We start from the raw sequence: 16,462 nt of genomic DNA on the forward strand, positions 1-16,462 counted from the left end.
TCATGTAGTGATCGCTAACTAACTAGTACATAGAAGAAAAAGAAGCAGTCCGCTTGACTAGTACAAAGGAAAAATAGTAGTACATGCGTCCAACCCGCGGCGTTATTACAATCTTGCCGCTTTCGAATCATGAAACTGCAGCATTCGCACACCTGGCTCCATCCGATCCTAGCAAATTGAGAATAGCACCGCCTGGTATCGGTGTCGGGTCCGAGGCTCCGAATCCGAGTGTGAACTTCCACGTTTGTCCGAGGACAGATTCCTGAGCGAAGAGCGTTCCACCTGGCGCTGCCATGGCGGCACCCCAGACGAGGTTGAGCGCTGTGTTGAGGATGCCTGGGTAGGCTTGGTAGTTCTCCCACTTTTGTGTGGTCAAAGACCAGCGGACGATGTTTGTTCTGAGGAGGCCGTTCTCGATGACGGATGCCTGTAAAGCGTAGAGATAGTTTCCTCCGCCGGGGACGTATGCCCAGTCGCCCACTCCAGAAAGGAGATTGGTGGCAGACGTGCCGGAGTTCAGAAGTTTGCCGAAAGTGCTGCTAGTTGGTCTCAAGTCAATGCACCACCATCGCCCTCCACCTTCTGATACCCAGAACCTTCCTTGATCATCTACATCGCCCATACTAATAGCATTCGAACCAATCACAAGATCAAGGACCTCCCATCGACCATCTTTAGCAATACGGATGAGCTTTGATTGCTTACATCCGAAGACGGCACAAGCAAGGCCACTAAGAAGTGGCAGTTGGGAGAAGCCGTAGATGTAGTTATCGAGTCTATTGAAGCCGATACCATTGATAGCACCACCGGGACCAATACCCGTTCTGATATCTGTTCGCTGACCGGTGACGAGGTTGACGCGCGTGAGGGTGTTGGCGAGGAGGCTTTGGACCGTGTAGCCGAAACCATCGCAGTCGAATGTTGGGCCGAATGCGAGTTGGGGCATCATACTTGTGCTGTAGGTGCTGCTGGAAGAGGTGGCGACGACGGGGACGGCTGCGCTGCTGGATGTGGTGATTACTGGGGGTGCAGCACTGGTTGAGCTTGTGGTAGCTGGTGCTGGAGCTGCGCTTGATGATGAAGATGCGGCGGCGGCGGCACTTGATGAGCTTGAGGCTGCAGCAGCAGCTGAGGAACTTGATGTAGCTGCTGCAACAGAAGAAGAACTCGAAGCCGCCGCTGCTGCAGCACTAGAAGAACTTGAGGCAGCGGCCGCTGCAACACTGCTGGATGAACTTGCTGCTGCTGCCGCTGCCGCGCTGCTCGATGTAGAAGAGGGTGAAGCGATAGTAGCAGAACTGGTTGAAGAGCCACTTAAAGTTGTGACAGCAGGAGTCTCCATGCCCAACGGCGCAGTTGTACCAGAAGTCGAAGACACGACCATTGTCTCGATAACAACTGTACCAGGCTCTCCAGCCGCAGTCGGCGGATCATACAAAGTTCGTTCAGCCGTCGCTGTGGGAGGAGCAGCTCTGAAGATAGTGACATTGGTACCAGCGACGATTGGGGTAGAAGTTGCCGGAATGCCTGCTGGTGCGCCGGTGATAGGAATGGTTGAAGCTGCGGGACTGGCGGTTGGTGTCTCGATGAGGACTGTTCCTGGCTCGCCTTCTGAAGCAGGGGGGATGTAGATTGTTCTCGTTGTTGAGCCTGCTCCGCCGCCGAAGATGGTTGTGTTCTGTGCGACTGTTGGTGGTCGCGTTATGCTTACGGCTGAGGATGAAGTCTCCTCTGGAGCAGCGCTTGGAGTTTGGATAACCACTGTACCCGGCTCCCCAGATGAGGCTGGAGGGATGGTATACGTTGTGGTAACTGACGCTGGTCCGCCGACGTAACGAGTGACATTTGGAATTTCAGCTGGTGAGGAAGACGTAGCGCTTTCAGGACTGGCAGTTGGGGTTTGTATCACAACAGTACCTGGCTCCCCAGGTGAAGCTGGAGGGAGAGTATAGGTCGTGGTGACTGAAGCTGGGCCACCGATGTATCTGGTGACGTTTGGAATCTCAGTTGCCGAAGCGCTCTGGTCAAGACTGGCAGAAGGTGTCTGGATGACCACTGTTCCTGGGTCTCCAGACGAGGCAGGGGGTATTGTGTATGTTGTTGTGATGGAAGCGGGACCGCCAACGTAGCGAGTGACATTGGGAATACCAGTCGCTTCCTCTTCCCGAGTAGTTTCAGTGGTTGATGCTGAAGATGTCTCTCCCTCCTCGGGACTGGCTGTAGGCGTCTCAATAATGACCACTCCAGGTTCACCAGAGGCAGTGGGAGGGATGTAGATTGTCGTTGTGACAGAGGCAGGTCCTCCCACAATACGAGTAATGTTCTGGATTGGCGTAGCGGCTTCACTTGCAGAAGCTGATGCGTCCTCTACAGGACCTGCCGTTGGGGTCTGGATCACTACCGTGCCGGGCTCATCGAGATCGCTTGACGCAGGTGGATAGTAGATTGTCGTTACAATGGAACCTGGGCCACCGCTGTAGAGAGTGATGTTCTGTCTACCCACTGGGAATGCAGTGTTTGCAGAACCCTCACTGGTTGTCGTCTCATCCTCCGGTCCTGATGTCGGCGTCTCAATGACTACGGTTCCAAGGCCATCGGGATCATCAGAAGCTGGTGGGAAGTAGACTGTCCTAGTTGATGAACCAGATCCACCACTGAAGATTGTAGTGTTGGGTCTGCCCTCAGAGGTAGTAATAGGCCCTGTCGCTGTTGCAGCAATACTTCCCGTGGTCTCCACAGAACCTGTTGGCGTTTCGATGAGTAGTGTACCTGGTGCTCCTGAAGCTGTAGCAGGTATGAAGACGGTTCTTGTAGCTGTACCGGCGACACCAGTGTATATGGTGACATTTCCAGGTCCACGAGCAGTTTCTGTCGGACTAGAGCCATCTGGTGTCTCGATAACAATAGTGCCAGCCTCACTAGATGCAGTGGGTGGAAGATAGATGGTACGAGTAGCTGAGACAGGGCCGCCACTGTAGACAGTGACGTTGGCGAGAGCATTGTTGGGAGTCTCAAAAGCACCAGTAGGTATCTCAACGATAACAGTGTCTGGTTCTCCCGATAAGCCTGGGATAGTGATCGTCGTCGCGGATGTGACAGGGCCACCTTGGGTAATGGTGACCTCTTGACGGTCATCAGTCTCTGATGGCTCAATGGCAGACTCGGTGGGGGTTTCGATGATGACGGTATCTGGCCCGCCTGATACACCGGGTATAGTGATGGTTGTAGCGGCTGTAACAGGACCGCCACGAGTACTTGTAACATCTCCTTGGGTAGAACCGCCTCCATTGGATGAACTGGTTGGGATTTCGACCAGCACAGTATCTGGTCCCCCGGACTCACCAGGAATCGTGAGTGTTGTCGCTGCTGTAATTGGTCCTCCCCGTGTGAAAGTGACTTCCCTAACAGAACCAGTTGTGGAAGACTTATCGCCATCGTCAGAAGAGCTAGTTGGAATCTCAACCAATACAGTGTCAGGCCCACCAGATTCGCCGGGAATCGTAAGCGTTGTCGCTGCTGTAACTGGACCACCTCTTGTAATAGTGACTTCGCGTACAGAGCTTGTTTCTGAAGACCGTTCAGCAGACTCAATCGGAACTTCAACCAGAATGGTATCTGGCTCGCCAGAAGCTCCGGGAATAGTAATCGTCGTTGCCGCTGTGACGGGACTTCCACGCGTGATAGTAACTTCCTGAACAGCTCCTGTCACTGGCGACTCCGTACTTCGACGTGCAGATTCCGTGGGTATCTCGATAAAGACTGTGTCTGGTCCCCCAGAAACACCAGTGATTGTGGCTGTGGTTGCCACTGTGACCGGACCGCCTCTCGTAATAGTGACTTCTTGAACGGCTCCAGTTACCGGTATTTCACTACCCCCACCAGCGGACTCAGTAGGCGTTTCGATATACACAGTATCTGACTCTCCCGCCGCCCCAAGAATTGTGTACGTTGTGGCAGCTGTTACAGGGCCACCTCGTGTGATAGTAGTCTGCTGAACAGCTCCGCTCCCAACAGACTCTGTGGGTACCTCAATGTAAACAGTATCAGGACCGCCGGATGCTCCAGGGATGGTAACTGTGATAGGGGTTGTCACAGGACCACCCCGAGTAAGTGTGACCTCCTGAACAGCAGTTCTTTCAGGCTCTCCAGAAGATTGAGTGGGTATTTCAACAAACACGGTGTCTGGACCACCAGAAACTCCAGGAATAGTCACTGTCGTGGCTGCAGTTACAGGTCCACCGCGAGTGATAGTAACCTCATCTTGGCCCTCAGTTGCAGATGGCACAGTCTCACTAGATGATAGAGGTGTTTCGATAATAACGGTATCTGGCTGGCCTGATTCACCAGGAATAGTGATAGTAGTTACAGCTGTTACCGGTCCTCCTCGAGTAGATGTCACTTCAGCTGGACCATCTCCTGTCGCCGTAGATTCCTCGCTATCAGAGGCGGTTGTAGGTGTTTCAACAATAACCGTATCTGGCTGGCCTGATATACCTGGGATGGTGATCGTCGTTGCGGCCGTGGCTGGTCCACCACGAGTGGAAGTTATTTCACCCGCACCTCTTCCAGTCACCGATAGATCGGCAGACTCGATTGGTATTTCCACAAGAACCGTATCTGGCTCACCAGGCGCTCCAGGAATTGTTGCAGTCGTGGCGACAGAAACAGGTCCTCCCCTTGTGATTGTGACTTCAGCCGCACGAGTCGGCGTTTCAATAATAACCGTATCTGGCTGGCCTGATTGGCCAGGAATTGTAATTGTCGTTGCAGCTGTAACTGGTCCGCCGCGCGTCGAAGTCACTTCGCCTGGGCCATTACCGCTCTCTGAAGGCTCAGCATCGCTAGATTCAGTTGGAATCTCAACGAGAACAGTGTCAGGTTCGCCAGGCGCACCAGGGATCGTTACAGTCGTGGCCACTGAGACTGGTCCCCCTCTAGTGATTGTGACTTCAGGAGCACCGCCAGTGGGCGTCTCGATGAGAATAGTATCCAGCTCACCAGATACAGTTGCAGGAATAATGATAGTCCTCGTGGTTGTTCCGGACCCTCCACCGAAGATGGTTGTGTATCGCTGGCCGGTCGCTGGCTTTGACGCCTCTGCTCCTAGGCCAGTGGTTGGTGTTTCAACAAGAACGGTGTCCGGTTCCCCAGAAACTGTTGCTGATATGTATAATGTTCTAGGCGCAGTTACTGGGCCGCCGCTGAAGATTGTGGTATTGACCCGACTACCAGCAGTTGGGGCGACAGAACCTTCAATAGACTCAGTGCCAGTCTCTTCAGCATCACCAGGAAGTGTCTCGATGATGATAGTGCCCGACTCTTCTGGGTCATCAGGTGGGAAGTAGAATGTCCCGCCCGCTGTTCCGGGAGCTTGGGTGTAGATAGTTACGTTCCCACGGGTCGCCGATGTGCTTCGAGCTTCTGTGATGGTTCCAGTCTCAGACGCTTCACCATCATCTGTGTCAGACTCCTCGGATCCTTGGGTGGGAGTCTGGATGATCATAGTAGTTGAGCCACCAGATGCACTCGGTGTCAAATAGATCGTCGTAACAGCTGTACCTGTGCCACCACTGTAGACTGTCACGTAGGTTGGACTTCCAATTGGTGTTTCAACAATGAATGTTCCTGGTTCATCTGAAGCTGTGCCAGGAACGAAACGAGTAGTTGCGACAGTGGCAGAGATACCAGTATAAACAGTGACGTTAGCAGGACCTGAGCCTGAGCCCGAAGTAGGAGTCTCGATGAGAATTGTATCAGGGTCATCTGAGGCAGTGCCCGGAATAGTGAGCGTTCGGGTGGTTGATGCAGGACCATCTGTGTAGACAGTCACTGCCCTCACAGCAGGGGTCTCAATGATGACAGTTCCTGGCTCACCAGATACTGTGGGTGGAATATAGATGGTGCGAGTACCAGTAGCAGATACCGCACTATATAAAGTTGTGTTTCCTGCACCACCATCCTCATCAACTTGGGAAGTAGGTGTTTCGATGACGATAGTTCCAGGCTCATCAGTCGCCGTGGCAGGGATATACCGAGTCTGAGTAACCGTAGCAGGACCACCTGTGACGATCGTAATATTTCCGATACCTGTAGCCTGCGGACCAGCTGTTGGTGTCTCAACGACCACAGTACCGGGCTCTCCTGATGCGGTAGGGGGAATGAAGCGAGTTGTTGTTGAAGAGACAGGTCCGCCACTATAGATAGTGACATTGCCTGGGCCTTCAGGGGTGACGATTGCAGTTGGGCCACTGGCGCCGGTGCCAGTGATGCTAGAGTCATCACCGCCCAGACCAGACGTGGGTGTCTCCACAATGAGTGTGCCAGCTTCGCCCGAAACGGTGGGAGGGATATAAATAGTTCGAGTTGCAGACCCTGAGCCGCCACTGTAGATAGTGATGGTTGTCCCGGCTGTAATCTCTTCTGCATCAGTGGCAGGCCCAGTCTCGGAACTAACATCGCCATCGCCGCTTGTTTCAGCATCCAATCCACCGGTGGGAGTCACAATAACAAGAGTTCCGGCCTCGCCAGAAGCTGTTGGTGGGATGTAAGTAGTTCTCGTGACTGCCGCGGGACCTCCACTGAAGATAGTGACTGTAGTCGCCGCCGAGATAGCTTCCTCTTCTGCTTCAGTGGGAGCACCTGTCTCAGTAGAATCGTCAGTCTCCTCTGCGCTATCATCACCCGTCTGACTGGCTTCAGGGACACCAGTAGGTGTCTCGATGATGAGAGTTCCGGCTTCTCCAGACGCTGTAGGTGGGATGTATACAGTTCTTGTGACCGAAGCAGGACCGCCAATGAATATGGTGACTGTTGTCGCAGCTGAGATAGTATCATCACCATCTCCAGTAGCTGACGGGCCATCAGAAGTAGCATCAGGGCCAGGTGTCTCGCTTTCTGCTTCAACATCTGTCTCAGAAGGCTCAGCATCTGCTTCTTCTGTATTGCTGGCGCCATCGCCATCTGTCGAGCCACTCTGCGATGGCTCTGTAGAAGCTCTAGTGCCAGAGTCAGGAAGGGGGCCAGTTGATACCGCGGTAGGCAGTGGCAGCTCAGGAGACTCAAACGGCGAGTCACTAATGCCGGGTATGCCTTCGACTCCACCAGTGAGCAACTGACTGCTCGATTCAGACTCTGGCAATGGATCGGTAGGAACTGGCACCTGAGGTGAGATTAAGCTAATCTCGCCATCCTCGGGCTGAGCTGTACCAGTCGCGTCTCCTGTTTCGCGAGCATCATCGGATGCCGTCTCCGAGTTAGGCTCTCCAGAAGCGGAGGTCTCAGCATCAGAGTCGTCGCTCACAGAGCTCTCACCCGCACTTCCAGACGTAGCACCAGCTACAGGTCCTCCAGCGAGCGACTTTCCACTAGATGTCGTTGGGTCATCATCAACATCAACACCAGTGCTTTGTGAGTTTGACTCAGCAGTTGTTGAGCCTCCAACTCCTGCAGCTGGCTGGCCTGTCAATCCAGCACCACTGCTTGTCGCTGAGCGAGTCGACGTGTCACCGGGCTGTTCCACGCGCTCCGACTCCGGAACACTCTGAGTGCCAATAAGAGTCTCATAATTGAACTCGTCGCTTGTTATGGAGGGGCTTGAGCTCTGGCCCGCGCCCTGCGATGCTGTTGATGTACCCGCACTGGAGCCTCGAGCTGCATCAGAGGCAGACGAACCCTCGCGCGAGGTGGCCGAAGCACTAGATCTTGCTGCAGTTGAAGAAGAGCCGGCGCTAACAGCGTTGGTTGACTGTGATCCACTGGAAGCTCCTGATACCTGTGATGTCGCCTCATTGTCTCCCGAAGCTGTACCGCCCTTGTTCCCTGTCGCAATGGTTTCAGGGTCACCTTCGACAAAGCCCGATACGGCGTTAGTAGCCCTGCTACTTCTCTGTGAAGCCTGCGGTGTCCCTCCAACTTCAGCATTGCCACCATCAGTCGATATGACAGCAGGTCTTGCAGTGAAACGAGTACCTGACGAAGAAGTTTCTGCAACAGGCCTTTGCGCACTAGTGGATTGAGAGACACTTGATCTCTGGGCGGAGCGGGTAGATGGGCTTTGGGCGTTGTTTCCAACAGATGGCGTAGCTTCCTCTGCATCAGAGCCAGGATCATTTGTTATGACAGGGCCACTATCGACAATAGTGGTCTCGCCATCTGAAGGTCGAGAGGCTTGCCCTGAAGTGGAAGTCCTGCTGCGTGTAGAGCTCAGATCACTACCGCCAGGACGGACGCGCGTACCAACAGTGCCAGTATAGCCGGAGCTTGATGAATCGCCAGCTCGTCTAGTACTCGAAGGCCTTCCAGGAGCCTGTGTAGTTTGAGGTGAATCAGACCCAACTCCAGAAGCAGCGTCGCCAGCAGTACCGACCGCGGATGTGGTAGACCGACTGTTTGAAGGGCGTCTGAATGTCGTTCTTTCGGTAGTTGCAATTTCACTGCCACCTAGCCCTTCGACTCCACCTGTGAGACGGCCGCTGGCGGTTGATCGACGTGTCCTCTGAGGCTCGGCGGTGAGGGTCCCAAGGATATCAGCGGTAATGGTGAAGACAGTGCTGCTGGATGTGACGACGTAGGTTGAAGGGGATGTCCTGACGATTGGTGATCGAGTGCTTGAGCGACGAGAAGCACTTGCACTTCGTGACGAAAATGACTGGCCTGAAGCACCACTATCCCCTCCAGAATTGCTTCCTCCGGATTCAGAGTCACCGTCGTCCTCTCCATTGGAACCCTTGCCGCCAGAAGTCGACCCAGTACCACCAGAGCTTCCATTGCCAGAATCTGAGCCGCCCTCTGAGCCACCGCCTTCAGACTCAGTACCTCCTGGCGTCGGTCCATCCTTACCTCCAGAACCACCCTCACTGTCGGAGCCACCTTGAGCTCCGCCTTGGGTTCCTCCCGAACCACTGTTTCCGCTGGTATCAGATCCGCCAGAGCTTGATGACCCGCCATTTCCAGACCCGTTGCCGTTATTTGAGCCTGGAGATCCCCCGTTCCCAGATGCAGCGTCATCATTATCGCCTTCTGATCCAGAGCCGGACCCCTGAACACCGCCCTTCACGGGGTCATCACTGTTTCCAGAAGCCCCATTGCTGGAGCTGCCTCCTTGTCCAGAGGAGCTGCCACTGCCGCTGTTGGTGCCATCTCCAGATCCTCCATTGTTGGAGCTTCCCCCGCTTCCACTCTGTTCATTTCCTCCGCTCGATGAGCCTGATAAACCTTGATTCCCACCACTGGATCCTCCAGTAGCCTGGGCACCATCATCGCCTCCACCTTTGTTACCAGTCTGTGGGTTATTAGGGTGGTCAGGTGTTAACACAAGGACAGTGCCGGGGTTACCACCCTCGGGAGGAATAGTAAGGGTTTGTCGCGGCCCTGAATTGTCATCGCCGCCTTGACCTGGTTGACCCTGAACATCACCAGACCCTGAACCTCCATTTGACCCGCCATCTGAACCGCTTCCTGAGCCACCAAGACCCATTGGTACACCACGAGTAATAGTGGTATACGATACCGAACCCTGAGGACGAGCTCGTGTAACTGCACCATCTCCCCCATCATTCCAACCCGGTGGTGTTTGTATGAGTACAGTTCCAGGCTTGGTACCAGTCGGTGGAATGGTAGTTCGGATAGGTGCTGTCGGGGTAACGCTTCCTTCGGCAGGTTCGATGATGGTTACATAGCCGGTCGCATCGGCAGGTTGAAGAGTGATCGTTTGGCCAGCGAGTCCCAAGGCACCCAAAGTGTTAGGGGTTAGAGGCTCAAGTGCCAACGGCCCCAGAGTTCCAGGTATAGGAGTTTGGATGACTACAGTACCAGGGTTTCCATTGGTCGGTGGTACTGTTAATCTAATTGGGACAGTTCCGCTGAAGGCTGTGCCCGCTGGTTCAATCACGGTGACATAATCACCATCCTGTGCAGGCTCGAGAGTAAGACCCTGGAGGCTTCCCCCATTGAGTGCCGATGTCGGGACATTAATAACAACCGATCCACGGTTCGTCCCAGTCGGTGAAATCGTGATTAGTTGCAACGACGCCAATGTTCCAGTCAATGGTCGAAGAACCGTCACATAGCCAGTCACCTCCTTCGGCTCAAGTGTAAGAGGCTGCAACACACCCGGCGTCGCATCACCAACCTGCGTCTCCGGCGTCTCAATAATAATCTGTCCCGGCTGCCCACTTCTCGGGGGGACAACCTGCGTAATAGGCGCAGATATCGGATCCGGCCCTGAATGCGGTCTAATGATAATAACATAAGACCGATCATCCGTCGCAGGGATGACTACATTCTCCGGCGCCGACGAACCGCCCGGCTGTTCAACAATAACAATACCAGGCTCATCACCCTGCGGTGGAACAGTATACTGCGTTGTTACTGAGCCTCTGTAGGGCTTTGTGATGGTGATATAATCGGGATCGGCAAGGACTGGGTAGACCGAAACATATGTGTAACAAACACCTGAGAACTCATTGTTAATACCGAGAACTGACCTATCATTCTGAACCCCGAACTGGGCACGCGTTAGGCTGGCGAAGAGTAGGTGCCTAAGCACCAGGTACAAAGGTCTCATCGTAAGCCGGTTTATTAAAAGTAAATGAGAGATAAGAATGGTATACGGGCAAGGTAAGGTAAGTTACCTGTGTTGAAGCAACACACGCGGGTGAGAGCTCCCAGAGGATTATAAAACTGCTGATCAGTCCTCCATATCCGCATTCAGATTGTTCTTTCGGGTTTGTAACAATGATACAGAAAAATCTGATGCGTATACAATGAGCATTGTCAGGCTGGATTTGGGTTGCTGAGGCGGAAGCCTTCATGCCAGGGCTGGCACACCCGCAGCGGATCGATGCCGAATTTCCAGCACGTTCCTGCAGAGGCATTGTGCAAGAGACACTCCGGTTTAGAATCCTGTTGGTTCAGGGTGTTGTGGTTGGAATGCTGTTGTTGAAGACAGGACCAACTGCTATTGTTTCTGTGGAGTGAAAGGTAGCGCAGCCAGTGAGGGCTTGTGAAGTGGGATTTGTGCCTGTGTGCCTGGGTGTGTACGCAAGGTCCCGTTCAGGACTTCCCACCAACGTTGAAGAATATGCAGATGATGTGCACATCTTATGTAAGTGGCAATGGAATAGAATAGACGGATATAGCAAGTTGACTCTGGGCATAATCATAGATCATTTAAGCAAATACAATGTATCATTTAACTCACACGGATCAAGGCATTGCGATGATACCTTCTGGGCCCGATCAGCCAAAATCGAGACTTGAGATTGATTCAGATGCTGGCAGGTGGATAATGGATATGATGTCTCACACAACTTGGACACCTGATGTTACACTAACAATACTCCACTGCGGAAGCCAGCTCCCTAGCCCACCAAGCTACGATTTTGACAGAAGCTTATCTACCACGTCAACAACTAGCCCAAAGCCCTAAACTCACCTCTCTCAGCTTTGCAAAGTGTAGCTTCAGTCTGGCGGCCGCCCAGCGCGCATAACTATATCCACCAGCACATTCCAGGCGCCTTTTGAGATGAGGTTACACAAGGTTGAGTCAAAGCTCCACCGTCGCGCCAGCGAACGTTTTTGTTTGGCTAATCGCGGAGGGATTTGGCCACGTCCGTCTAGTCGATCTGTGGCTGATCTCAATAAAGATCGAGGCCGTGGCGTTGGAGATTGTGATATATGACCGGAAATAACCAATGGCTGCTCAGGGTTCCATGTGGTTGTGTTACACAAGAGTCCATATTCGGAGTGTATGATCCTTATGTGATGTAATTGAAATCATCTCTTGAGACATGTTAATCGCCCTCCATTTGGGACTACTTATTTACCAGGCCTGCATATTTGTTGCTGTTGCACGGAGTATATGAGCGCGTTTTATCACTTGGAACTCCCGGCGTGGTGGCCTAGGCCAACGTCTTTGCACGGGAATAGTTGAGAGCGGACTAAATGCTCCTCTTCCGATTCACAATCTGGATCATCTTTTACTTAATCACAAGTCTAGGCCAGGGCTAAGTCTCATCCGTGTTCAACATTCTTGGAGGTCACACCTCGCATCCGAATGGCCCGGATCAGCGTCAGCCTTTTGTCTCAGTCTTGACAATATGAGCTCCTAAAAGGGTGTATGCCAAGACTCGTTGCTATGGGAAAACACCAGAATCATCTTGCACAAAACTATTGTAACATTCATCAATAATAAAACAAATATCTTAAGCAAATTGCCATTTAGAATAGAGAATTGTTGAGTACAATGACTTGATCTGGTGGTGAAGCATGGAGGCTTGAGCTCCAAGTACCTGGCTCTCGTTGAAATTCCCCTGTCAGATTCTCCGTACACCATCCGCTTTGTGATGCCTGATCGAAACTTTTTTTCCCCCTGTAATCTTATCTTGCCTACCACCAATAAGAACTGTTTTGACTCCAGATCATGTGGAATCACATATCAGTGAAATCACAGATCGTGTTTAAGCTCAAGCTAGACATACATAGAAGGAGGTGACTTTTCTCGACTAAACACCTTTCAAGGACCCAAGGATACTTGATTCAAAGTCATTGTCTAGCCGTGACTCCCTGACTTCAACTTTCAAGTGCTGATGAAGATACCTATCTTCTTCGTGGTGCGTAGATTCAATGCTGAAGGGAACCAACCACTCTCAGAAATCTCAACAATGAAGGGCATTGCCAGCTTAACCCAGGCAAAGACCAGGCACACAACGCCACTTCACTTCAGCCAGGGTGAGTAAAAAGATCCGGGTCTAAAGTTTGAGATAAGGTTATGTTACATGTCAAATGAGGCTCATTACGGAAATTTCGATCGGGAATGCGACTAAATTGACGCTAACCAATTTTGTCAGGTATTGAACGGAAACGAACCGCACTTCAAAAGGTGGCTTGACGCGTGCACCACTGATCTGAGAGGTCATTCGCTTTCTCAGCCAGTCGATTGTATCGACTGACCTGCAGTGATATGAGCTTAAATATCCCCAGCGGAATTAGAAGTAAGATAAGGTATGTAATGGTGAGAGATAGTCGTTCCGGTCTCGAGTCGTCTAACTACAGGGTAGGCTCTAAAGGGATGAATACTAATATTGACAATCCGATATTCCTGATCAAACTGCTGCTCAAGGGTGTATAACATAGTGTAAAGCTACTGGCTGGAAAGTGAAAGGAAATTGACAGAGATTGAATATCTAAGGTATATGCAATATCGCCTTTAACTTTTGTTTTAAATCAATGCTTTAAAAATTCTAGTATCACTGTCTAAAATACGAATGTGTAGAAATTACCTTTATTAATATATAGTAGTCCCTTATTATACATTCACAGAGACCCTGAGAACTAGCTGTAATTAAGGAAAAGCATGACAAATATCTAATGATGCAGAAACACTGCTCCGCTGCCTGAATTACTGCGCAACTCTACATTATGCTGATCTTAGCGCTAAATCTGAGTGTCTGCTCTCAACCAATCAGAGCCACGCCCGGTTAGCTCAATCGGTAGAGCGTGAGACTCTTACGAGTACGCGATCTCAAGGTTGCGGGTTCGACCCCCGCATCGGGCTGTTCCTATAAAACGATTGCGAGCAATAGCGAGGCATCTCTTTTTTGACTTTGCTCCCACTAGATAAACGATATAAATATTTTTGGCCATATCTAAAGTAAGCTCTTGCACTGTTGGATATGTCATTAAATGTTGACTTTGAATGTAACCTTCCTTTTCCAGCACGACATGTAAGCCCCCGCTTTATATCAAAGGGTGAACAAACATGGTCTTACTCAAGTTATCACCAAACATCCTCAACAAAGAATCATCTCAAGATGCTAAATAAAAGCTCCTTGAAGTCCCTGATCACTCCCGATCTGCTTGTGCAGCTCGCGGATGCCTATCTTCCTTATTCTAAAACTGAAGACCTTGACTTCACCATTGCCCAGTCAGACGGCTTCAGCGCAAACTTCAAGAAAGTATGCCAAGAAGGCGAGGCTCGAGATGCACTTATAGCACTCAGTCACCTCAGTAATAATGGAGTCCTCCCAACTCCTATGGAACTCGACCTTATGTCCTTTCTCCCAAAACCATCTTCCCTAGAATTTCCCCAACAATGCTTCGGACTTCAGTTGCTTCTTGACCAAGCGTCAAGAATCCTCTTGACTGGAATCGAGGCTCGTTGGCAAGTTGCATACTTTGGACCTCTGGCAAGACGTCTTGCTGGACAGTGGTACGCACTACCTCATCATCTACGTCCCCATTCATGGCAGAGATGGAAAGACGATGTAGGCGTTACTAGTTTTAGCTTCTGGGTTTCGACGCAAGTCATGTGGGCAGCCCCCTTTCTCCACGCCGAAGATCTAGGGAGTCAAGAGATTGGATTGGAGTTATCGAATGATTTACGTCAAGCTGTTGAAGAGTACACGGAAACACGGGACCCGCATCGGGAGACAAGGAACAAGACGCTGAAGGATGATCTGCTTTTTATAAGAGAGGTTGTCAAGAGTCCGCCAAAAGACGACGAGGGCGCTATCAGTATGGCGGCCTGGACCTATTGGTGGTGCACGATCCTGGATGCTCACTGGCCCATCATTGCGCGATTTGGTCGCTATCCTTACCGCAATGCAGCGTTTGGTAGGCCTAGTACAAGGGATGAAGAGAAATGGTTGGACGATATGAAACATTTTTCTGAAGCTTCTCCTGAAGATGCTAAGCACATTCGAGAAGATGTAGAGAAGGGTCAGTGGACTCCACTTGGAGAGAGTTGATATACAATGCACTATATGGATTGTTTAGGCTGAGCTTTGCTTATCGAGAACTAGCTGCAACTGTCTTCTGCGAGTCGCTTTCAGCTGAGATGAGTGGGCTAGTTAAGGTAACGCCACACAATAACTGTATGACACTAAACTTGATAAGTTCAGCGTGGTGTGAGGTCGCATATCTCTTGCTATCTTTGCTTGGACGTCAACGGTCTCATGATATCACAAGTGAGATAGCAATAGATTGAAACATGTTCCTGTAGTACCTCAAGATGAAGATGACAGAGAAACTGGTGCTTAAGCGTAGATGCCTCGGAAGTACCGAGGCGTCTATTATCTACTCCTTGAACATACCTAGACTTACATACGTAGTAATACCTATTCGCACCTGAGAAGATAATAAGATAATGATGCGATCTTGAGCTATCGGGTGGGTGGTTGATAAACTGCCTAAATTGTGCTCGAAGCGTGTTGTTTTGCCCAGCAGATAGCAACGCCTGTATCGCGCCCCTTGCCTCAAACTTAAACATCAGACCACAGCCTCAATCTCCCTCAGATACACAACGAAGATCATCTGCGGAGTTTCAAAAGATTGCTAATCAAGCTGTGCGTAATCTACGCGGAGCGGCGATCGAGTCAACAACAACGCCCTCAGCCTCGTATTCGTCTTTGTAAAGGTGTACCACATCACATCCACGATTGGCAGTCTCGGAATTAGAGTTATCTCCCCATTCTTCGCTATGACGAATTATTTCCCCTGAGCGCGATTAAATCACAGCATTGCCACGTTTTTTTGCAAAAAATCCAGCTTTATTTACTCACCCGTAATGCGTAAAAAACCAATCGGACCCGGGAAAGGTGGGGCAACGGACCCGAGACGGACTCCGATGACTTGATGCGGGGACAGACGCGAATCTTGAAATCTTGAGCTGAGAGATCATACTTGGAACCAAGCTGCTGGGTCTTGGCTTGGGAAATGGCTTTGCTATGCAGATTCTCGAAATAGATAGAATCTTTTCGTAGCCTTAACGCGATGCATTGTCGCATCATATCATTCATATCGGTTAGGGGCAACGGCAACGACGGGTTCTTCGATGGGCCCGGCAGGGGAGGTAAATCAACAAACGATTGACCAATTAGAGCGCCAGCCCTGTGACGCTCACTAAACTGTTCCTGGGTTAGGGGCTCCAGTTGTCAAGAGGAGTGGAGCTCCAAATTTACCGAAGACTCTTGATCCCCCAGCTTTTTCACAACGACATGTCTGGTGTAACTCTCTTTTCTTAGTGAAGCCTATTGCCGTACGATACAACACCACGTATTATATACACGAACTCATTTCGAAATGAGAGCGATAGATTATTAGTGATTCACAGCTATATGCCAGCATGAGATGTTTTCCGTAACGCCATCCTCCAGTTTCACTTATACCGTTCCAAAGGTATACCGTCCATGAAGCCATGAACTCCCCAATAACCCAATACCCAATGCCCAGAACGCCAAACCCATCAAACAATTAACGGTAAGCAACCTGATGCCTCTCATCAGGACTCGAAACAGACGTCTTCTCACTCTCTGGCGGCGGACTCGAATTGCTATCAGCAGGACTACTCGACTCGCTTCCCGTCCCCGTAGCCAGCGCATCGTACATCAAACTCTTCTGCACACAAGTACATCTCTTCAACAGCTCTTCACACCTCTCCAATCTCGCAAGTAACTCCTTGGCA

At 51.1% G+C, this 16,462-nt stretch overlaps 2 protein-coding genes and 1 non-coding gene across 3 annotated transcripts; 2 read left to right on the plus strand and 1 right to left on the minus strand.

The window, feature by feature from the left end:
- Positions 1 to 127: 127 nt before the first annotated feature.
- On the minus strand, positions 128 to 10,564 carry J7337_012024 (uncharacterized protein; the record flags this gene model as incomplete). Its single annotated transcript, XM_044829556.1, has 1 exon — positions 128 to 10,564. The coding sequence occupies one exon, from the start codon at positions 10,562 to 10,564 to the stop codon at positions 128 to 130; it is 10,437 nt and encodes a 3,478-aa protein (XP_044676231.1).
- A 2,908-nt stretch (positions 10,565 to 13,472) lies between these two features.
- Positions 13,473 to 13,555, plus strand: J7337_012025. The gene has a single exon. It is a non-coding gene; the product is annotated as a tRNA-Lys (tRNA).
- Positions 13,556 to 13,811: 256 nt separating this feature from the next.
- Positions 13,812 to 14,747, plus strand: J7337_012026 (uncharacterized protein; the record flags this gene model as incomplete). Its single annotated transcript, XM_044829557.1, has 1 exon — positions 13,812 to 14,747. The coding sequence occupies one exon, from the start codon at positions 13,812 to 13,814 to the stop codon at positions 14,745 to 14,747; it is 936 nt and encodes a 311-aa protein (XP_044676232.1).
- Between the last annotated feature and the right edge of the window lie 1,715 nt (positions 14,748 to 16,462).

This window comes from Fusarium musae, chromosome 9, assembly GCF_019915245.1.
Source record: "Fusarium musae strain F31 chromosome 9, whole genome shotgun sequence".
In the NCBI taxonomy this organism is placed as follows: domain Eukaryota; kingdom Fungi; phylum Ascomycota; class Sordariomycetes; order Hypocreales; family Nectriaceae; genus Fusarium; species Fusarium musae.